The sequence below is a fragment of the Oenanthe melanoleuca genome, chromosome 17, assembly GCF_029582105.1.
Source record: "Oenanthe melanoleuca isolate GR-GAL-2019-014 chromosome 17, OMel1.0, whole genome shotgun sequence".
NCBI classification, from domain to species: domain Eukaryota; kingdom Metazoa; phylum Chordata; class Aves; order Passeriformes; family Muscicapidae; genus Oenanthe; species Oenanthe melanoleuca.
Genome location: NC_079350.1, coordinates 9,969,670 through 9,993,423, shown reverse-complemented (window position 1 = coordinate 9,993,423; position 23,754 = coordinate 9,969,670). Strand labels below are relative to the sequence as shown.

Here is a 23,754-nt window from a genome sequence, read left to right as displayed (position 1 = left end):
TTCCTACCATCTTCAGCATAATGACCAAGCCTGGTTTTTCAGAATCCTCCAAAGTGGACTTCAGTTAAATTCAGGCTTCCCATGTTGCAGGTGCATCAAATTTCATGTCAGGCTGGGGAAAGGTACAGAACTTCACATTTTTCCAACTAGAAAGAGCTGCTTTTCCTGTCCAACACCAAATAAAATGAACAGGGGCTGCTCTGCTGGCATTCCCAGCAGAACACAGCAGGTTGTTACAGCTCCCTAAAACTCCTCTCCCCAACTCTTCCCTCTCCAGGGCAGGCAGATCTGGGAGGCACCAATTCCTCCTTCCATCCCTCCCACACCTGCAAAGTGTGACTGAGCTGGAACAGAGTTCCCAGTGAATCCCCACGTTCCCATTCCAGCAGCTCCAGGGCACATCCCTGGGAGCTGGGGAGGCCCAGAGGATGCTGCTCCTCACTCCCATCACACAGCACCTGAACAGGAGCACTGGGCCCTGCTGCTCCCTCTGGGTTGCACTGAGGACTGTTCCCAAAATACACTCCCACCACAGTTAAATGCAATCTATTTTATTGATTAATTATGTACAGGAGATTCTTGATATTCACAGTAACATCAGAGAAGTTACCGCCACAAAGAGCAAGAGTAAAAACAAAACTGACAGTCCACTGTAAACAAAATTAGAAATCCTGCTGGATTGGGTGGGACTGGCTCCAGACAAACTCAAAAGGCACTCAAAGAAAAGCAACAAAAGCCCACTGAGGAACATGGCCTGGATGCTCTGAGCTCCCTCCTTGATGGGAATCCAGAGGCACAGCATGTGCAGAGCAAACATCAGGGCACAGACACAGGCACAGGATGTCACCCCAGGCAGGACAGCACACCCAAACATGCTACATGTGTGTCAACACAGGAGTTTAAAGTACCCAGGCCGGGTCATCCTTCCAGCCCTGCCCTCCCTGTGTTACCAGGAGAACTTCAAATTCAGCACAGGGGCTGGGGCTGCCCCAGAGCTGCTGATCCTGGCCAGAGGGATTTGCACAGGCTCTGCTCAGCCCAGGCTGAGAACACACCATGGTGGCACCTGGCAGCAAGGGAGAGCTGGGACACAGGGAGGTTGAGGCTGGATGGTGACACTGAACTGAGGAAGCACAGCCTGGACACACACACCCCTTCCCCAGCTGCCATCAGGGAGCTCAGGGGCAGAGGGGACACAGCCTCACCCTGCTCACCTTCTCTGGCAGCCCAGGGGTGCCTGGGCAGTGTCCCCTCCCTGTGCACACTGCAGAAAGCTGTGTGTCCTCTCTGGGGACAGCATGGGCAGGGGATGAGCCTGGGAAGTTCATCAGGGGGAAACAATTCCAGGAGCACAGGTGGGACAAGCAGAACAGGGCAGAAAAGCTTAACAAGAACCAGACTGACACTCCATGAGCCACAGCCTGATCTCCAAGTCATCCCTCAGAGAATTCAAGCCTGGTCACTTGGATACACAGAAAAGTGGTTAAAAGTTGACAGCAAGATCAGGCCAAGGAGCTTCTGTTTCAAAGAGAGACACAGCAAGAGGTATTTGAGGTGACCAGTGTCACCACACAGCCACTCCTCACTCCAGCCTGTGATTGTGATGGCAACAACTCCAGCCCCTTCCAGAAAAACCAATGGCAGCAGTGGCAATGTCACCCTGAGCTCCTTCAGGGGTCAAGCCCTGCAGTGCAAACCTCCCCAACTCCAACCACCACCTCCAGCCGTTAACAGCTCCAGTTTTCTCTGACAAACACCTGGATTTCCTGTCAGTTCCAGCAGGAGTGGGAAGGGATTGTCCATTTTCTCTGTCCAACATTAACATTCCTCCCAGCTCTCCATGTATGGGGAGGGTCAGGTTTCCCCTCCCAGGATTGCCTGGAGGGCACAGGAGAGTTTTACCTTTGAGAGAGGTGCACAGAGGGCACCAGTTCTGTCACAGACACAACTCCCTGCAAAGATCAGACTGGGGAAGGAAGCACTTTTCCTGTCCCTCAGCAGGAGGTGGCTAGAACTTTTCCATGAAAGTAACTCTGCCTCTTTCACCCAGATGTGAATTTGCTACAGAAAGCAGCTATTTAGGAACCTAAGCCTGCTTTTAACTCATCTCCTTTTATTCTCTAGTTGCACTGTCCAGAGAAAACAAGATGTCCAAATAAACAGTTGGCATCAGCCCAAGAGGGCTGACTTTGGGAGGTGCAATTCAAGCCCTGGCAGCAGCAGCACTGGATTTCCTTACAGAGTGTGGGAGGGTGTGCTCTGTGCACAGCAGCACCAGCACCATGGAGCACCCAGGTGCACAGGGATGGCCTCACCCTCTAAGGCTCAGGGGCTAAAAAATCCCATTCCAAAGATTCACTTTGCTCACACAGCTACTGACAGCAGTCACCAGCAGCATCTTCAGGGGAAAAAACCTTCCTGTGTGTGCCCCTTATCCCAGCAGGATTCCCTGTGCTCATGGCACCTCCAGACACCAGTCCCAGTCTGAAAGTGGGGTCTGTTGTCAGTGCCTTTCCCAAATTCCCACTGTCTTCTCTTCCAGCCAGTTACAGGCACAAACTGGGCAAGCTGGGAAGAGGTAGGACTCCAGCTTTGCATCACACTCTGCACAACTTTTTTCACCTCCAGGTGCTAAGCCAGAGCTGCTCTCCAAGCCTGGCCTGGCAGCAGACAGGCAGAGGGTGGTTCTGCCCCCTCCCAGCCTGTCCTGCCTGGGCACTGGGCAGAGCCCACAGCACCTGTCCCCCACTGCACTCCAGGAGAACCTGCACCTCCAGCATGGGCACACTGATTATCAAGACAAACAGGAGACATCTGGGTCAGGAGTACTTTTTGATTAACCCAGGCTGCTCCAAATTTCACCTGAGGAGACACTGAAGGCTGCTGTAATCCTGTATTTTCCTACTCCTCTTCCTCAAATCTCTCTTTCACAGGAACATGGTTGTTTTCCCCTCTTCACTTCCATCCAGGAATACCCTCCAGCCATTTTAACTTTAGTGTCACAAAATCATTATTTAGCTCTTGCCTCATTTACAGAACCAGTAACCCAAAGCTTAGCTCTATTTCCATCCAGGTGCAGTTCCACATGAAGTACCTGTGGGATCAATGGTTTATTTGGAATCTTTTTGCCCTGCAAATACAGAACTATTGTCCTGCATCTGATCCACAATTGGGAAGGGAAAGCAGCCAAACTCAAGGGTTCTCCCAGGAGGCTGAGTAAAGCTGCTGGATACATCAGACTAACAAGACTCTGGTGGGCTCAGAGGACAGGTTCATCCAAGCCCTGAAGCACACAAGTCACATCCTTGGGTCAAAGTCCTCCCTTGCCAGGACACACCTGAGCATATCTGATGTGCAGCACCAAATCTCAGAGGCTGAGTCCTACAGCAAAAGGTGTCATTGGCCCCAAAAGCCACAATGCCAGGGCAATCTCGTCCCCTGCCATTATGTACATATTGAAAAAAAAAATCAAAATTAAACAGCCATTCACACATTATTGGCAACTTTGATCTTTTCCTCTCACTCATTAAACCCTCACTGACGAGCATTTAGAATTTAAAAATAAAACGGTTTTGTTTTCTTTTTAGAATAATAATTTCTACAGTTCTGTCAGCCAACTAATTTCAATCACAGCATAATCTAAGAATGAAGCAAATCCTGGCCAAGAATGGCTGCTGTGGACTCTCAAGAGTCAAGGGGAGCAGCTTGTCCCAGCTCCTCACATCCCTGCACCCCTCCAGGAACCCATGGTGAACTCCAGTTGGTTATTTTTATCATGATTCTCTTGGCAGCTTAGGAATGCTCCAGTCCTCAGGTGGCTGCTGTTGCAGGGATGGGGTGAGAGGCACACCCAGTGTTAGTGGCAGTGCTCTGTGATATCCACCACCACTGCCTTTTTCCAGCTGAAGAAGAAGTATCCAGTGCCTGCCCCAGCAGCCACGGCGATGCACAGGTACCCGTTGTAGGTCATGAAGATGAGCATGAGGAAGTAGCTGACCACCACCTGGATCATGTGCAGCACAGTCTGCAGCAGGTGGGGCAAGCTCAGCATCTGCTGCCTGGGAACACAAACCCAAACAAGTCAGCAATGGAACAGGTGGGAAATGCACACCCCCAAAGAGAAGGCTGGGTATGGGATGGCAGAGAAGGTGGCACCAGCCTGGGCAGGGACTCCTGCATGCAGCTGGCACCTGGAGCTGTGGTTTTGCTCACAGAGGAAAGCAAGCACAGAGCTTGCTGGGAGGACACAACTTTTAGCTGAGAAACAGATTTTGCCAAGCTTCTTTTACCCCCTCATTCAAAAGCTGAATGCACAGAGGCCTTGACTACTTGTCAACAAAAGGATCCTGAGTGTTTTCTGTCAGGGTCACTGGATTTAACACCCAAACTCTGCTCCTGGGAACTCCCCCAAACACGTTCATTACAAAAACCCCCAAGCTCATCTGGCTCCTTGCTGCTTTCCTCCTTCTGTCCCCATCCTTGAGGGTGCCCAGGTGTCCCCCAGCCCCCAGTCTGGAGCCAGGACGCTCTCCAGAGATCAAACCTGGCTGCACCAAGTTTCTTCTGTGCCAGTTTGACCTGCAGAGCTTTGCTGCAGAATGGAGTGCAGCCCTTACCCCACGGTTTTGTGTGTCTCCATCAGGATGGTGCCGTTGGGGCCGGGCACTGGCATGGAGTTGTAGCGGATGCTGACCTGGGACTTCCTCAGCAGACACTCCCTGGCAATCTTCAGGCCTTCATAAAACATGGCCAGGAAGAAGACAGCCACAAAAGCACCAGCCATTTCTGACAAGAGAGGAAACATTGTTGTCTCTGGGCAAGAGAATGAGTCAGCAGAGTCACTGTGGGATTGAACATCCCCACTGTGCTGCACAGGCACGGCCCAGCTCGTGTGCATGCACAGATAGGTGGGAAATGGGAATTTCACCCACAAAGCAAAAGCAGCAATCACTTTTGCTAATAAAACCAAACTCTCAAACTCTACAAATATCTCCACTTTTCTTTCCCCACAGATGCCATTTAAACCAGACTCAACACAGCATGACCATACATTTTTAGTACAAATAACAAGGTAATTCCTGAAACATGAATCCTGAAACACCAACTGCAAACCTTTGGTCTGGACTGCACAAGACAGTGTTACTAACCTCCAGGAGAATTGATTGTAAGTCCAGAGAACAGCAATGGCACATTCTGATAGCTGAAGTGGAAAGTCATGGCCTGCCCAAAACACAAAGAACACCAAGATGAGCCTGAAGAGCTCATCCCAAGGAGCTCACAGCAAGGTGTAGCAATGGGGTTTGTATCAGAAAAGAACTCAGATCAGTTTATTTGTTCACCACCAAAACACCAAGAAACTCTCCAGCAGATGTGGTGTAACACACACAAGAGAGACAGGGATGAGATGCTCCAGGCTGCAGTTCCCAGCTCCTTCAGCAGCCCTGGGCAGGAGGCCCTGTCCTTCACACAACTCAGGGAAGTGCCTTCTCCTTGCTTTTGGAACTCCTTTTCTCCTCAGCATCAGACATCAGGGACTGGGGATGTCTCCATGGAGCTCCTCCTTGCCTCCCCATCCTCTCAGGAACTGGGGTACAGGGCACCTTCCCTTCCCCACTTGGCCCTGGTCTGTATGATACAGGTGAGTCCTCTGGTCCCCTCCTGCACTGTGCCAGCAGTGCTGTCTCCCTATGGAATCCCCAATATCCTATGGGAACAGAGGCCTAAACACAGCTACACAAGGAGGAAAAGCCAGTTCACAGCGGCCCCTGGGTGAAAATGGCTCCTGAGCCTGCACACTGAATGCTGTGGGAAGGGGAGACATCAAAGATCCCCAGGTCAGCTGGAGGTGATACAAACTTCCAATCCAGGTAAATACAGCTTGGCATGTCTTGGGCACAGCTGCACACAGGATTTTCACATGGGAAGTCCTGACCAAGCAACAGGAACTTCTCTTTGAACTTCCCTCGTTGCTTAATTAAGGTTATTTGCTGAAGCTCAGAATTATGATTCATTTCAGAATCCATAAGAATCAGCTAATTTCCCCCAGAGCAGAAATTACTGTAAAACACCTTTTACAGAGTACTTTTCATCTCTTCAATGAATTGAACATATTTACATTTAAAACAAAACCCACATAAATCAATGAACTGCAGTTGAACCTGAGTCTGTTACTTGGTACCAGTGAGGAATGGGAAACACATTAAATGTGCTCAGTCTGTTATCTAACATGCTGTACCCATGTACTGCCTCCCCTGACAGATTTATTTGCAATATGAATTCAAAATCTTGTGCAATTACTCAGTTTTCAGCTGCAGGGCAAGGCAGGGTCCTGTAACTATCCAGTGAACACTTGACATTTGTAAAGAAATGATATTTACATGGAAAGTAATGGCCCAGGGATGTCAACACTGAGCTGAGCTGATGGGAAGAGCTTCACAAGGAGAGCAGTGGCAGTGCTGCACTGAGAGCTCCACATGGGCCATGCCCACCAAGGTTGTTCTGGTGCTCTCCCCTCCTGCTGTGACACTGCTTGCAATAGAAATAGAAGCAGAGATTCTTGGTTCTCTCATCAGGCACAGAGCTGGCAAACAAACTCCAGCTGAAGGTTTGCAAAATCCACTCCTGAGAGCACTCTAATTTGAGATGCAAATGTGCCCTCTCTCCCCTCCTTTTGAAATTTAACCATAAACAAACACGTTTTAATAATCTGAAACTCACTCCAAAAGTATTTAGGAAAAGAAGCAAAAGCTGAAAAAGTTCCTAGATTTGGCTACACACAAACACTGATCCTCTGGTCATCTCCATAGAAACTCTGGCCAGGACCTCTGCAAAGCCTCAGTGATGCCAGGATGCACAAGTCTGAACCTGCTGGAACCAAAGTCAGCTGGAGCAGCAGGAATCAGGACCAATGCAGCCTTAATGCCAGGATGGCAAAGAGCTCTGGCAGTGCTGTGCTGCCCAAACCCAGTGTGCTCTGAGAGCTCAGGAGGGAAGGGCACAGAGGGAGCTCAGCACAGCCCCTCACTGCTGGGCAATGCTCTCTGGGCTGCCTGGGGCTCTCCCTGCCAGCCTGGAGACCTCCACCCACCCATTTCCTGCAGGAAAACTCTTGCTTTGCATTTCTGCCCTTAGCTGGCTGCAGAGCAGACAGCAGGCTGGCTGCTGGAAAGATTTTTGCAAGAAAGGATTTTTTTTGCCAAAGGATCCTCAGCTCTGAAATCCATTTCTGCTCTGTATTCCTCATGCTGCTCCTTCACTCCAGAGACCCACAGTGGCATGTGGGTTTAACCTGGATGGATTCCTACCTTCCAAAGCTCAGGTTCACTCCTAGTTCTCAAGAGCACAGTCTTTAAGATGACAAGTTACTCTGAACTAGACAAGGAAAAGCTCTCTGGTTAATTCTGACTTCACTTACCATCATCATCATGTCCGACCCGTGCCCGTGTCCCGGGGCCGTGGTGGGGTGGTGATGCTCAGCAGGATGTGATGTTGGCATGGAGCTGTTCATGTGGTGAGACATCTTGAGGACAGAGAGATTCAAAAAGGCACATAGAAAAGTGGGACCCTGAAAAACAAACACAAAATGAAGCCTTTTTCTAAACAGAATGTGGTTTCTTTACTGCTGCTGCACAAGAAGATATTCCAAGCCACTGAGAACTGCTGGAGCTTCCTCATGGTCCTGCTCTGGCTACAGAGAGCACACAGCAGGACACTTTAAAGGAGGTGTGTCCCCCTGCAGCCTAATTTGATTGAGATGGCACCTGGGGCAAGTGCTCAGCATAAAGGAACATTTCTTATCTACATGAGGAAAAAACCAGAGCCCCTTCCCAAGTGCAGTCTTGCAAGAGGCAAAAAAGTCACAAGCACCACTTTAAATTGCATATACTAAAGGATCAGATCACAAGATTTCTCTTAATTGACAGTTATACATTTTATTGGGAACACAGAAATTGTGTTAGTTGGTACATGACCTACTGCCAGGCAAAGGTCTGCAACTGCTACAGGCAATCCAATTTCATTTCCATGAGCTTTACATTGCCACATCTCCCCTTTAATCACATTACCCACAGTGAGAGAAACACTCAAGAGGCTGCCAGTCTCAATCCTTAATCTGGTTACAACAAATCAGGGATATCTGGACACACTAAAAAAATAAATAAAAATAACCCCCTGTGGTTACCTGTGGTCATGGCTGCTGCATTCTGCCCCAGCACTGCCTGGGCTGGCAACTGCTGGTGGGAAATGAAAATCATCAGGGTAAAAACAGCAATAAGAGAGAAAATAACCTGGCAATACCAGTCAGTCCTGAAAGCACAGCATCTGTCCAGCTGGACCCTGCCTGGAATCCTCTGTCCCCTCCCACTCCAGTCCTGCACTGAAGTAAAACCAAGGGAAATAAAAAGCAAAGTTCAGACACTTCATCAAATTGAAGTTTAGAAAGAAATGAGAGACAGACTTCCTTCCACAAAAATCAACAGGAGAGCTTACAGGTGTGATTTTTCAGATTTTTAAGCCAAAAGGCAGCACGGTGCTTAAACAGGTAGGCACAGCTATATTTAGATTGAAGAGAGGAAATGAGACTAGAAGAGCTTTCTAAACTGAAAGTAGCAAATAAAACCCTGAAAAGCAGCCAGTGGAGGAGCTGGCTCAGCATGTGACAGTGACCCTGTGCTGGGGTCACTGCTGGCCCAGAACACCAGTGCCAGTGCAGCCCTGTGGAGCCTCCAAGACTGGGGATATCCAGGGGCTTTGGGGTTAAATGAAACTGAGCAATGAGAGGAATTAAAGATTTGGGAAAGGTAAAGAAACTAAGCCAGCAGTGCTGGGAGGAACTCAAGAGAAAGACAGAAGTAACACTCAGCAGATACTGAAATTAAATAATGCAGGGAAGCACCAAGAAGCGACATCAGGAACCCATAGCTCAGATGTTGCATAGATGTTCTGCATCTCTGTGCTGGTGAAGTTTGTAGCCCATCTCTTATTTCATCAGACAACCTCACAATAATCCTCTGTGAAGTAACTTGTCATGGAATCCAGTGGCACTGCCTAAAGCAGAATGAATTCTCTGTCCATATTTCTGCTAATATTTTTGAGCTCACTTTGTCCCTGATTTGTGCTTAAATATTGAGGACAGAAAAATGTTTGTGGGGAGGTAAAAAGGAGAGAGAACAATGCAAGCAGTAGCTCAGCTGACACAGAAAAACTTCACCAAGGGGTAAGTGCAGAATGGAAGATTATCCTGTTCAGGCTCTAGAACTGCAATCCCAAAATACAAACACTTGGGAAAGGAATCCTCTGCCAAGACACACAAACTTCAAATTGTCTTTTGCATCAGGGAAGGAAGAATAGCCCAAGTGCTTTACCCACAGGATCAAAGGTAAATGTGCTGAGAGGAAAGACGTAACACAAGAACTTCCCCTCTCCTGCAGCCAAAATCTGGAATCACAGAACCATGGAATACCCTGAGCTGGAGGGACCCACCAGGATCACCCAGTGCAGCCCCTGTCCCTGCCCAGACCCCCCAACACTCCCCCCTGTCCATCCCTGGTGTCCAAACGCTCCTGGAGCTCTGGCAACATCCTCACCAGCAACTACTGCCCAATGATTATTTATTCCTTTTAGGATTTCACACTCCTGCCAAGCTCAGCAGGTTCCAAAAGGCTCCACAGAAGCTCTGGCTGGTTACCAGATGAAAAACTGCCTTTGTGGCTGGGCTGTGTCCAGCTTTTCACTCCTTTCCTTCTCACTAATCATCATTTGTCTGCAGAAAGGGAGACACACTGATGTGTTCTCAGGATATTTACTCTGTGGGAACAAAGAACATGGTCAGGTGCTCAGGAGTGGCTGCCTGTGGCTGGGCAGGCCTTGATAAGGTTACAAAGGGCAAGCTTGAGGCTCATCTGGATAGAGCCTCACGTGCTATCCCAGGGCTTAACACCAAATCCAAGCCCTTGCTGCAGTCACCCAACACTGAAGGACATTTCATGAGATCCTGAAGGGATGGGGCATTAACTAGCTTAAGAGGAAATAACCTCACCTGAGCCACATTCAGCTGTGTTTTGTGTCACTGAAGGTAGCAAACGGTGGAGAAATTTCTGTTTAAAAATAAATCAGTTCCAGTGGACAATCAGACTCTGTTTTACAACTTAGGAGATCTCCACCTAAGCCTCGAGGTAAAAAACAATACATAGGGCAGCAGCAGGTTAATGGGTGTCTAACATTCCAAGCTGCAAATCCCTGCTTGGTTTGCACAGCTCCTGAGGAACAAGCTGACAGATGTGCAGCTCTGTGTGTCACAAAAAGGTGGTGCTTTCACAAGGCTGACTCCAGACCTGAAGGAAAAAAAATCCACCCCCCTACAAGTTTCTATTGCTGTAAATTCTTTCAATAGGTTTAGCCTTGTACAAAGGCAGCCCTTCAGCAGCTATTTCTGCCTGAATGGGTGATTTGGTCTCTGGCTGCTGCCTGCTCCATGTTTGCATGGGGAGGGAGAGGCTGGAGTGGATTCCTGAGCATGGAGCCCTGGAGAGGGATGTGCCACAGCCCAGGGCTGCACCAGGCTCAGGTGCTCTGAACACCTGAGGGGGACAGACCCCAGGGTGTTCCTGTCACAAGGGGCACACACACAGTGATTCTCTGTGCTGTGCAGTAATCTACTGCCCAAGAAAACAAACAGGGTGGAACAGGAGAGAGGAATGAGGAAATTCTCCTCCAGGGCTTCTTTCTTTCTCTCTCAGTGCTGTTGCCCCAGGTGAGAGAAGCCACAGTCTCCATTTCACAACCCCTCAGATTTTTAAGGAAAACTGCAAGACCCAGAGCTCCAGACAGAACTTCTCTTTCTTTAAGCAGGACCTCAGGCAGGCTGGTTTCTGTCCCAGCCCTGCAGTGCCACCATGGCAGCTCTGAAACCAGGCTGGATCAGGACAGGTGCAGCCAGGAGCAGGATCTGGCAGGACTCACCTCACCCTCTACCAACACCAAACCACTGCTCACCTCACACAAACCAGGAGGCCACGTTTACAACTCCAGGGCACAGAGAAGGGGAGGACAGGCAAGGGGTGGCAGGGCACACACAAGTGCAGGTAAACAAGCTGGATCTGATGCTAAAGCCAGAGAAGTCTTTTCAAGCAGGTCTCAGCCAAAAATCACTGCCCTTACACATAACCCCCTCCCCAGCTTCCCAATCTATTGCTTCTGCTGTGTTCATCCAGAGTCCTGCAACTTCACAGCAAATCACAGTTTTTCCTGTGGCAAACACCCAAGGAAAATACACCTTTCAATGCAGAAACACAGGACGTGCACAGAAACAGGACACACTATGGGAAGGATCTACCAAGCTCCCAGAAAGTATTTTACAATCAGCTCAGATAGTTCCAGAGGGAATTAAGCCCCTTTCCAAATCAAAAATCCAACAGGATTAACACTGGAGCCATAAATCAATGCCAATTACAGCATCAACTATTTCCTTCTAAACATCTTTCCCAAACCAGTCCAGAAAACCCAAGAAATAAGATTCCACTGACTCTGCCCAAAAGGACCAGAGCCTTAAAAATCCCCTCTTTAGTCTCCTTTAGGGCAGTTATTTGTCCCACAGAGAGGGTGCTGCTGCAGTGGCCAGCACAGGAACCCTCCTGACTCCTCTCAGCACATCTCTCCACCAACACCTCTGACAACAAGAACAATCCAGGGTCAGGAGGTCCCTCTCTTCTGAACAAAGACTTGGTAATACTTACTATGAATTAAAATCAAAGTTGCTAAAAGAAAGCCAAAGGAAAATTATTAAAAATACAAGCTGGAAAAGTAAAGACCTCTTGCTTACATATCACATATGGCTCAGTGCTGCAAGACACAAAGGGATGCTACAGAAAAAACACAGAAGGAATGGAAAAGGCACCCAGGAGTTCCTGGTGCTCTACTTACAGCAGTGCCCCTGGCAGACCCAGCTCCACTGGCTCCCAGCTTGTGGTCCCAAGGCCAATCCCTTTTTTGTTTAGCAGTGCTGTAAATGGAGTGGGAGGGAAGCAGCAGCCTGCAGACACTGCAGCTCTGTTCACTGGCTCTGGCTGTGGGCTCCACTCAGCTCGTCAGCAGGAGACCTAAGCACTGCTTTTAGTTTAGTCAGTTTCCTGGCAAACTTTTCTACTTTAACTGCTTCCTTTCCAAATGGGTGGACTTGTGATTTTTCCAGGACCCCAGGCAGAGCTCCAGAGCTGGGGGACAAACCAATTCCACCTGTTCATGCTGCAGCAGCACCCAGCAATGGCAGCCAGGGCCCCTGGGCCAAGCTGTAAAGATACACTTTAAAGACACAGGGAACAAACAGCACATTCTTCAGTAATGCAGCAGAACACGTGTCACAGATACACACTGCTGTTTCCCAGTGTGAAAATTCCCCTTGGAACTCTCCCAGGCAGCTTCAGCAACCCCAGGCTGGCAGTGAGACACAGGGAGGGACTGTGCTGTGCCCAGCACACTTAATTGCACACCTCTGTTCTTCCCTTGCACAACTCCTGAAGAAGGAACTCTTAGAGCTATATTAAGAACTCAAGGAATGTTTTGAGCTCACAGTAGAACTGTGGTTTGCCCTGGTACTGCCTCACCACCTTAGAGTCTCATCTTAAAGCTTTTCCCAGAAGTTTAAGGCTTCACAAAAGCTCTACACACCAGAAGGGGTTTGGATAAAGGGAAAGAGAAGGGCACAGCTCAGGAGCTCCAGCACACACTGAGGGTGAGGCTGTACAAATTTGGATTTCCTGGGGCTTGTCCCTGATCAGGGAAGCATGCTGGATCCAAACTGGATCAGCAGAGCCAGGGAGGAACACACAGTGTAGCACAGGGCACATCCTCCCTGTCTACCTGGGAGCAGGCTGAACTGTTCACAGGCTTCAGAACTTCTGAAGGATCACAGGCACTCTGAAGGGTGTCCAGCCAGAGATGCCAGAGGCTGCAGAGCAGGGAGTGGAGAATAATGGGCAAAGCAAGAGCTGAGCAGGGCTGCAGACAACATCTTGTGTTCAGATTCAAAAGGGGACAATGCCTGGGCAGCCTGTGACCTGCCAGGATGGAAGCAGTCAGCAGGGACAGGCAGCCAAGCTGGGAGCACCCAGAGCCCAGCTCTCCCAGCTGGAATGCACAACACAGGCAAAGAATGGGATTTTAAAATGATGTGCAGGGTTTCCATGTTTTGTGAGGGGAGAAATCCACACAGATCTGATCTCTGCCATCACCTCCACTGAGGATCCCAGCTGGAACCATTACAGCACTGTTGTGGATGCTGAAGGGAATGACAAAGTTTTGGCACATCAAAACCACTCTGCTGTCCATGAGCCATGCCCACAGCTGATGGGATTTGTCCAGGCTGAGACAGACAATTATTAAGGTGATCCTGACAAACCCCACAGGCAGGATGTGGGAGGAGAATGAAGCAAAACCACATCACCCACACAGGTGTTTCTTGTACCAGTATGTTTGTCCCTCTCTTTACTGGGCTGCTGTGTCCCCAAGGCTCAGGCTGCCCCCTCCACATGGAACATCACACAGCACCCACAGACACAGCAAAAACCCCAGACAGTGCTCCAGTTCCAGACTATTCCAGCTCACACAAGCTTCCTAGAGCTGCACCACATCATCTGGCAGCTTGATGCAGTTATATGCATTAATTAATGTTTAATTCAAATGAAGATTAAAACAAGATGATGAAGTATCAGCATATGTTTAATCCTTAAGGTCCTGTCCTCTGCCCTGAATCAAAGCATCCCTCAGCTGTACAACTAAAGCAAAGCTGGTCACAGCCACTCAGCACAATCCCCATGACTCGAGGAGGGGCCAGAGCTCTTCCTCTCAGCATGGCTACAATAATGGCCCTTTGATGGAGTTTGTTTTCGTAGCAAACTTGTCTGGTCACCCTCTGTTAGAGGCTTCCCTAAAGGGGACGGTCATTCCTAATCTCCCAGCTTCTGCAGACGCCTCAGGAAATCTGTAATCTTTGAACAAGAAGAAAAAATAACCCAGAACAGATTGTTCTTTACACGACAATGCACTGAACTTCATTAAGTGAAGTACACACCATGTCATTACCCACGGGCCAAATGGAGTGAAAAGCAGCTGAAAACAACCCTGCAGAGCACAAAACCTCAGACTCTAAGTCTGGTAACATCAGAGGAAAGGCTGAGAAATGCTGGCAAGAGCTGTGTACAGGTAACAAAATAATGGGGAGTCAGGCTGAGCCTCCCTTGTGGTCAAGCACTTTCCTCAGTCATACTGAAACTCCAGGAGCTGACAAAGCAGTCAAAGGAGGATCCTGGTGAGAAGTGTGGCAAAACTGAGGAGTCCTTGCCAGCCCTTTCCTGGCTGTAGACTCATTTCTGCAGAGAAGTCTGAGCCAGCCCAGGTGCAAACACCTGGAACACACACAGAGCTTTGCACAGAGATCCAGGAGTGATCCTTGACTGTCTCCAATGAGCTGAGACCAGGCAGCCAGTCCAGGCTTCCAACTTAACATTCCCATCCTGAACCCTCTCCTATCCTGCAACACCCTCTGCTTGTGCTGGCCACCTCCCAGCCCTTGCCTTGGCAGTGCAGGTGAGCTCAGTTCCACCATGAGCACAGGAAGAGGTGACATACAAGAGGTGACAGCCTATGCCAGCATGAATTCAGAGCTGGAACTGACAAGTTTCCATCAAAGGCAATCCTCAGGAGGCATCTACAGAAGCACTTCAGCACTTCCTGTGCACATCAGAGCCTTCTGAAGCCATGAGCCAGGTCTGCAGACAGCAGGCCACACCATCAGAGCCTCACCTCTCTTCCTCACATCATCAAGGGCATGGCACAGGAACACAGTAACACAAATCCAGGTCATGAAGTCGCCAGGATTCAGCAGCCAGGGAGGAGAAACCTGGCAGGAAGGGAGGAGGTTCAGGCAGACATAAGGCAGAATGGCTAAAGGCCAGGGCAGTAAGAGCTGTGCTGAGATGGAGGAGCAGGAGGGTGGGTGGTGCTCAGCCAGGAGTCACCTGGGAAACTCCTGCTAAAAACTCCCAGCACTCACTGGTCAGCTGAGGACAACCAAGGATCCTGAGCACTGAGGAGACATGGGGCAGCACTAGGAAGAGGAGACAGAAAAGTAGGCCCATGTGACCCATATTTCCAAGATTACATCATTCCTGAATAAACAGATACTTCCTTATCCTCAGTGCTGGTTTTTGCTCAGATGTTACACAACCAAACCCAGGAATGGTGACCAGGAGATGTGATCCATATGGCCAGAGAGCAGGAGCCATCCTTCTGCCTCAGGGAAGGCTAAGAACAAATGGGACAGAGTCCTGAGCCTTGTGAAACTCTTCAAAAACTTTTTAATAGAAAAATATATTACTATTTGGAACCCCATCTTGCATTCTGTAATATTAGACAACTTCTGCTTCCTTAGAAAAACCAGGCCTAGTGGAAAATTTCACTTCCTATTTCATAAGCCCTAATCAACAACAGTTTCTAGCATGTATTCCTCTGCTATAGCAGGCACTTTTTAAATGAAGTGAGATGTTTTCTCTTCAAATGAAAAAACAAAAACAAACCTCACCATTTGCATACAAGGTTCTTTATCATGCTCACTAATTCAGCATCCACACTCCTGCACATTCAACACCTCCTGCACCACCTGTACATATGGAAAGGAGCCTGTCTCCCACAGAAATGTGTCTGTTCCCAGGGTAAGGACACAGATTATTGCTTCTGGCTGTTCAGTGGCCACATGCAGAAGCATTCCCTCCCTAAGGAACAGGGAACTAGTTGCAAGTTGATGCTGATAAACCATGGCTCCATGGTTTGCTGGAGTGGGAAGGACACACCAGGCCACACAGCATAAACAGCTCTGACCAGATTGATTTTATGGTGTCTTCAAGCCTTACACCCTGTAAAATTGTAAAATAATCTCAGGAGACATAAAATGAAAGCAGAGTCAAAAAATGCATTCCCAAGAAAGGAAGCACAGGTTTCCTCAGAGCCAAAGTGACTCAATGTATCCCAGAAGTGCATTAGTGGGTCATTAATACAGGTGAAGGATTACAGATGTTATTACCTCTTTTACAGACCTTATCTTGCAACAGCATAAATACCTTTGTCCCATGCAGGTAAAATTAAACCTGAAGGCAATAAGTGGACGGCACTGGTTTATTGGAGGCCTCATAAAAGGGAGTCCAGCACACGTGATCCACAGGAGATTCCCACATCTTACCCTACTTGCCCATTTTCACACTGCTCATTTTCCCTCTCTGGCTGCTTTTCAACATTACAATCAGACTTAACCCAGAAAAGGCAACACTTGTTCAAGTTCTGAACTGACTTTCAGGTGTTTTGAGAATCTGAAAAACAAGAAAACCACACTCCAAAACTCCTGGTTAATCTTTAGGAGGCCATTCCACATGTATTATGTGAGACACACTGGTTTGAGCAATTCACACACATTTTCTCATGTCAGTACAGCCAGGCACACATCACCTTGCACCACATGGGAAAGTGTCCTTGCAGAGCAATTCCACTGCACTCCCTTCTTTTCACATTTAAGCAGTTTGTGTGTAATTACCCTCAGAAGTGTGTCCATGTGCAGACACAGCGTTTTAAGGTGCTCACTGAACCATTCCCCTTCCCTGGAGCTGCCACATTCCAGCCTGTGTCAAACACTGCCTCAGCAGCCACAAGCTGATGTCAGCTCCTGCTGGGATAACCTGCCATTTCCAGCTCCTGCTCTGGCCTGTCAGGGTCACCTTTGAAATGCAGGCTTCAATCAAAGACCTAAGAGCTCACAAGACTGACTTTTTGAAAAATACCTTTTCTTGCAGAGGAGAAATGGATGTGTCCATTTCATTTTGCACCATCCATGACTGTGCCTCAACACAGGAACCCGTTCTACCACAGCCAAGAATCAAATTATTTTGTGCCTCCAACTTGTTTTGAGAAGCCTCAAGCTGTTCATGGGCAAAATACAAGGTAGAACTCAGGTCACCCCTGGCAAAATCCATTCCAGTGGGTTTTTAATTAAGCCCAGGAAGTCGATCTCTGCTTTGGCAGATGGTTAAGGCCAAATATCCATCACCAGAGGCACCTTCCTACCCTTGATCCATGATCTTGGCAAACAGCAAGTGGATAACACAGTGACACATAAACAGCTTCTAGGCAGAGATGCAAATACTTGTAAGGGTTCAGAGAACAAATTCATAGCCCCAGTCCATGGAACTGAGCATCCTCCTCTTGAAAATGCAACTGAAGTATTGGAAGCATTATTGAAATTACTGAGTCACTGAAAATACAATCTCAGCAAGGTAGAAGATCTCCAGTATGAAGGAAAGGAAAAGAGCAATCAAGTCAATTCTCTGGACAGGAACCTATCTTTGGAAGAGCCTTGGCCTCGTGACACCCTTCTGACAGGAAGGGCCATGGCTGTAGGGCATGGAAAGCCAGAACAAGAATCATCAAAAAGTTTCCCAAGAGTGACAAAAAACACTCCGGGAAAGAGCTTTGAATGCTGGCCTCTTCATCATTTTCAAACCCCTGGACAGCCACAGAGCTGCTAATCCAAAGCAGAAATGATTCAGAGGTGGAAAATGCTGAGTACTTACTCTTCCAGAGACAGGTTTTCCATCTACTGACTCCAGCAGAGCCTTTTTCTCCAGAGAAGCAGCAAGTCTGAGACTGATCAAAGTTTCTCAACCCTCACATAATGCTGACAAGCACATCATTATCTATATCAAAGGCTAATCATTAACTACTGCTTGGATTAGCTTAGGACCAGACCAAGCACTGGGATGCTCACACAGAGATCCACAGAGCAGCAAAAGCAGTCCCTGAGTCTCCCTCACGATATCCTTGCACAAGTGCAAAGTGATTTTAGAACTCCCTGATCTGATTAAGTGCATTGCAGAGATTACTTTCCAACACATTAACCAAAACACATTTCAAACATTCATATCTCTATGAGATAAATTAGTGGTTTGCTTGCTTCTGAATATTCTAACAAAGCAAGCATAGCTTATTTTAGTATTTAAGTATTAAACTGAGAGAGAGCAGGCTTAGGCAAGATTTTAGGAAGAAATTATTCCCTGGGAGGGTGGGGAAGCCCCGGCACAGGGTACCCAGAGATCTCTGGGCTGCCTCTGGATCCTCTGGAAATGTCCAAGCCCAGACTGGATGGGGCTTGCAGCAACTCAGGACAGTGGAAGGTGTCCCTGCCCATGGCAGGGGGTGGAACAAGATGAGCTTTAGAGTCCCTTCCAACCTAAATTACCCTGTGACTCTATCTGCCCCATAATGAAAAAATGTGATGTTTTCAAAGCTATCAGCCAGTTTTCAGGAGCATTAGGATGAGAGAATCAAATAACAAGGCAGATAAATCATCAATTGTGCAGAAATTCTTCAACACTGTGTCCAAGACAAACCCTGTCAGGGTAACTGGCTCTGCTTGGAAAGCTGGAGCCAACAATTGCTATGGGAAAAAAAAAAAGGGACAAAGCAGAAAAAGTGCAAGAACAGCTGTGCTGTGCCCTGCAACACAAGGGGCCTCGTGGTGGGGACTGTGGTTTCAAGCAAGTTACACAAAACAGGATTAACTGACAAGCAGTGCACACGATCCTGCTGTGATGTCCTGGAGGGTTTTACTTGAGGAATTCAGAAAATTAAGGAAAGTCAGCCTGCTGCCAAGTAATTTTCTTAAACTAGAAGCAAAACAATCAGAGTCAAGTGCATTAGGCTTTACCACCCATACAGAAGGATATCCCATAGACACTGCTCTGTGCCTTTTATGAAAGGAGCACAAAAAGGGCTTTACAGGTATAACCAAGCCTATAACAGGAATGTGAGGGCAGCTGTGGAACTCCCAACTTTGTTTGCAGCTGTTCAGGTTCCAGCCTGACAGTATCTATAACATGCTTCTCCAGCACACTTCAGCCTCACCTGACACCACCTTCAACACTAAAGTTCAACACATCCTCATGAGATAATGTCTTACCCCAAGTTAATGAAGGGCACCAAAGCCAATGGTAACTTGATTTATATAAAGCCCTCTTGGCAGCAAACCCAGAAATTGTGACTCAGCCTCTTGTCAAATCCATCAGACCAGGAGCTCAGACAAACAAGGAGCCAAGAAAACCAGACCAACACTGACTGCATTTCACTTGCACAGGACCCCGAGGCTGGGTGTGTCCCTCGGGACCCGGTGCTCCCACTTCCCCAATCACTTTGATGTACAAGGGCTGATTTACCCACGGAGCCACACCGAGGGCAGCACTTGGTGACCTCCCTTGGCTGCAGGACAGGGAACTGGGATGGCTCCTACTGGGAGCACTGCCTTTGAGTCTGCTCCACATTTATGAGCGTTTTCCCTCCCCAAGTAAAAGAATCAAGCTGGGAAATGCAGCCCAGCTGTGGCAATGAGCTGTCTGAATGCCTTTGGGAGCAGGGAAGGTTAACAGGGGAAGCAAGTGGCCAATGGGACCCCTGGCTCCCAGCCCAGCCTCTGGCAGAGCCCAGCCAGGGCGGCACTGGTGCTGCCATTGTCCCTCCACTGCCCCACTGCACTGAGAGCAGCCAGCAATCACAGAATCAGGCAAGGCTGGTCACAGCAATGAGATCTCCCCAGGGAGGCTGCAGCTGGATCCCTTGCCAGGAGCTGCTTGTCCCAGCTCCCTGGGGCAGGCCAGCCAGTCTGCTCACAGCATTAGCTCAGATGAGCACTGCACCTCACAGGTGGCCTCAAAGCACTGCTTAATCCTACAGATTATATTGTCTCTAATGTGAAAAACACCTCAAAGTGCATTTGCCAGGAACTCCTTCCCCTTACAGATGCAGTGCCAAGACTGCCAAGGTTCCCCTTATCCAGGTTAGCCAAAAGATCAGCTAAATATATCACAAAGCTCTTATTCCAAGCTCCTGTACCTTCATCAGAGTAATGAGATCTCAATCTGTGATAACTAATGAGTAAGTGTGGGAAAAGAAGGTTTATGGAAGTCAAGTGGCTCTCCCACAGTCTCAGGAGAGCTTGGGGCACTCACTGTGAGCTCCATGCCAGAACTCCTCCATTCTGTTCCCAGTTTTCTCCCAGCTTCTCAGGACATGCTGAACAAGCAGTGAGAACAGAAGAGCCTCAATCACAGCCTTTGGTCTGTGCTCTAGAGCTACCATGGACTGCTCTAGTCATGTGGATAAAGTGAAAAGATTATATGTTTGTAATTTCTTCAGCAGAGTATAAATGACATTTACATCTGTGATACAGCAAATCTGAGATTTTTCTAAGATTATAACCACAGAGAGGAAAAGAGCGGGAAACAAAGCCATTTTTCTGGCTGCAATCACAGTTGGAAGTGCCACTGGAAATCAGCTGAAGACCCTTGAAGATATGAACTGATAACACAGGGAAGAAAAGACAATGGGAAATGACATTAAAAACTGTAAAAATAAAAAAGGAAAACTAAAAAGGAGCTATTTCATCACAATCCCCTACTTCTAGACTGGCTTCTAAACCAGGAAAGTCTAATCCCAGGACCAACAAAATAAAGGCTTTAGAAAACATACCAAAATAGAATTTAATTTGTTTACAATAACTAGTCCCATTATCCTCTGCATTTGCAGATTCCAGCTTTCAGATGAAAAAAAGGTTAATGAAAAAATCACTGGCATCATGTTCTCCTGATTGGGACCTGATTGGGAACATTTCCAGAAAATTAGATTGAAACAAAAGGCAATGGAGTAGATTAACTAAGATTGGATTTTCTAGAGAAAAACAACATAAACTAGATTCAGTCTTTTTCATCCTTCCCTAAGAAAAAATTGCCAAGACTCCCAGTGATTTCCACAAGTGGCAGACTTGGGGAGTTCACACTGGCAAAGTGCTTCAGCTCAACTTCCCAAAATTCTGCTGCAGGCTCCTGCTCACTTCCAGGTGACCTCCAGGCCAGGCAGGGAAGCTCTGCAGAGCCATGGCAGCTTTCTGGTGGGTAGAAGGGTCTTCATACCAAACAGAGAAACCACGGAGGAAAGAAGAAATAGTTCAATTTTGCTGAAAGAACAAAAAGTTTTGTCTTCTCTTGGACTTCATGTCTGACTGGAAAACAAACCAGCTGAAAGGAAACTCCTCAGGGCCCTGCTCAAAACTCACTGTGTGAACATGGTAGATTTTGTCATTTACTTCTAATATAAAACTGCAAAAGATTATTCTCATTGCCCTCCCTTCTCAGGCATTAAGCTTTTGTTCAGGGAGAGTATCTCACTAATCCAAATCTTGAAGTTGCATCGTGGAGGGAAAAGTGAAAAATTCCCCCAAACCTCTTTCCAAAACAAAGAAACTGAAAAAAAAAACCAAACCTACAAATCTTGTCCTTTAAAATTTAAAAGCAAAAGTGACTTGGAAAGGTGATTTAATTTATCCTCTCTATTGACAGAAACTATCCTAATTCCCATCTTAGTTAACAACCTGGCCTAGATGAGAAATCTGGTATGAAATGAGAAGCAGCCAGCTCTCAGTAGGAAATGGTTATACAAAATTCCTCTGCTCTCAACACAAAGTTGTGTGGGAGACTGCAACTCCTGCCAGTTCTTATATTTTCAGTACTTTATTTCTGGGGGGAGGACAGCAGAAGCAAAAACCTCCCTATTGCAACAATTTTTGTGTTTGTAGCAAAAAGCATCACTTTAATTTTGTATTGTACAGCAGCTTCACCAACAAATCCTTAGCTACAAAACCAATCTTCATTTAAACAGCAACATTCACACATTATTCCCAGTGCCCCCTTTTTAATAAAGGATGGGAAAAAATAATGCAGAGTCCAAAGCCTGATGAAAGCCTCAGGAAACATTACATCATAAATGGCAGGATTTGGGATCCTAACTTACCCTATAAGATGCCATATTGTTACTCATGAAAAATCCTGGAAAAGCTTTACTGACCTCAGGCTCAAGCAGAGGCAAGTTGAGATCAAACAGACTGAAAATCAACTTAATAAACACTTGTGAGGAGAGTTTCATCCACCTGGGCACAAAAAGCAGGACTAAGCATTCTGGAGCTTGGAATTCGAGCACAAACAGGCAGAATTGGCCTCTGCCTGGGAACTGTGTGGAACTACAAGCCCACTGCACACTCCAGTACAGATGAGGGGTGTGAAGAAAGCTTAAATTAAAAAAGGACAAGTGGCTAAGTTGTGATGCTACAGCCTCTTCCCCACCACACTGGCATTAAAACTGGCCAGTGCCAGTGCATCCCAAAAAAAATAGGAAATACATACAGGTACAACACTGGGCTAAGAAGACTGTGAAAGGTCTGAAAAGGCCACAGGAGGAGCAGCTGAGGGCACTGGGATTGTTCATCCTGAAGGGGAAACTGAGGCCAGAACTCAGGGGCAGCTCCAATCTCTGCTCTGTCCTGAGGGAATGGCCTCAAGTTATCCCAGAGCAGGCTCATTTCCCACTGGAAGGAAGCTCATGCCCACCTGCCTTACCAAGGTTGGAACAATCTCCACCAGAAATTTACATCAAATTATTGTGGGTTGTTTTTTTGTTTTTTTGTTTTTTTTTCGTTTGTCCGTTTGTTTGGTTTTTTTTAATAGATAATATTCTGACCCTTTCCAAGTTTCATTTTAAATTCATCATACATTCTGCAATATAAAAGCTGCTTAACACTTCTCTTTATCTTCTCCCTTTAGAAGTGGAATCAATGATATCTCAATCACAGCAATAAACTCCTGAATTACTGCAAACTCAGGTCCACAGCAGACCTGGCAAATTCCTGCTCAAACATCCAGTCAGTAACTGACAGTACAAATTTCCAACCAGTGCCAGCAAATATCCAAAGCCAGGAAATATCAACTCTTATTGCAATTCTGACCTCCTGCACATTGCTTTCCTGCATTTCAACATCAGTTGGATCTAAGGTGAAATCAAAGCCAGTCAGTCTCACAAAGCACATAAAGATACCAGCTTTCCAGGAGGGGGAAAAACACAGAAAAACCACAACACACCACAAAAAAACCCATTAAACAAACCAACAAAAAGGTGTATTTCTCAAGATACGAGGCGAACGTGGGAAACTGTTTCGGAGGGGCGGCTCAGAGGTTTATCCACGCAAGAACTATTCGGCTGTTTAAGAGCACAGCGCTGCTATCCCTGGGCATAGAGAACCGAACCTGGAGCACAGCAGTGCCCGGTGTCCCCAGCCTTCCCTGCGAGCCCCACGGACCCACAGCGCAGCCATCGGGCCCGCTGCTCAGCCCGGAGCGCCGGCGGACACGGCTCCCTCCCGGCAAGGCCCGGCTGTCACCTTGGGAACCGCAGGGGGACAGGGCCGGGCACGTCCCCCGGAGCGCGGGGAGCGCTGCCTGCACCGCACCGCGCTCGCCCCGCACCTCCACGGCTGCCCATCCCCTCGGCGCCCCCCGTGTCCCGGCCTGAGGGGAGGGGGGGGGCGGCCATGGCGCCCCTCAGGCGGGACGGGGGGGGCGCGCTGGGCACGAGCCCCCCCCACACCCCAGAGCGCGCCCGTCACTCACCGCGCGACCGCCACGAGCCGCGGCCCTCGCTCCGCCCCGCGCCAAGCCCCGCCCCCTCCGGGCCTCCATAAGTCCCGCCCCTACCGGCAGCCCTGGAATTCCCGCCCTCCGCCGTGCCCCCTAAGCCCCGCCCCATGACGTGTCCATGGAGGCCCCGCCCATGACATGTCATCTTCCGTGGCGTTAAGCCCCGCCCCTGGAGCCCCGCCCCCGTGACGTTGCTCAGCCCCGC

At 48.2% G+C, this 23,754-nt stretch overlaps 1 protein-coding gene across 2 annotated transcripts; it reads right to left on the bottom strand.

Annotated features, from left to right (window-relative positions):
- Window positions 1-535: 535 nt before the first annotated feature.
- Window positions 536-23,628, bottom strand: SLC31A1 (solute carrier family 31 member 1). 2 transcript variants are annotated; one of them, XM_056505038.1, is made up of 5 exons: window positions 23,523-23,628; window positions 7,415-7,564; window positions 5,148-5,220; window positions 4,617-4,785; window positions 536-4,058 (listed from the first exon to the last, which is right to left on the bottom strand). In XM_056505038.1, exons 1-5 carry the CDS (start codon window positions 23,589-23,591, stop codon window positions 3,857-3,859), a joined length of 663 nt encoding a protein of 220 aa, XP_056361013.1. In that variant the 5' UTR covers window positions 23,592-23,628; the 3' UTR covers window positions 536-3,856. The 2 variants fall into 2 exon arrangements, with proteins under 2 accessions (XP_056361013.1, XP_056361014.1); XM_056505039.1 differs by lacking the exon at window positions 23,523-23,628 and adding an exon at window positions 17,610-17,713.
- Between the last annotated feature and the right edge of the window lie 126 nt (window positions 23,629-23,754).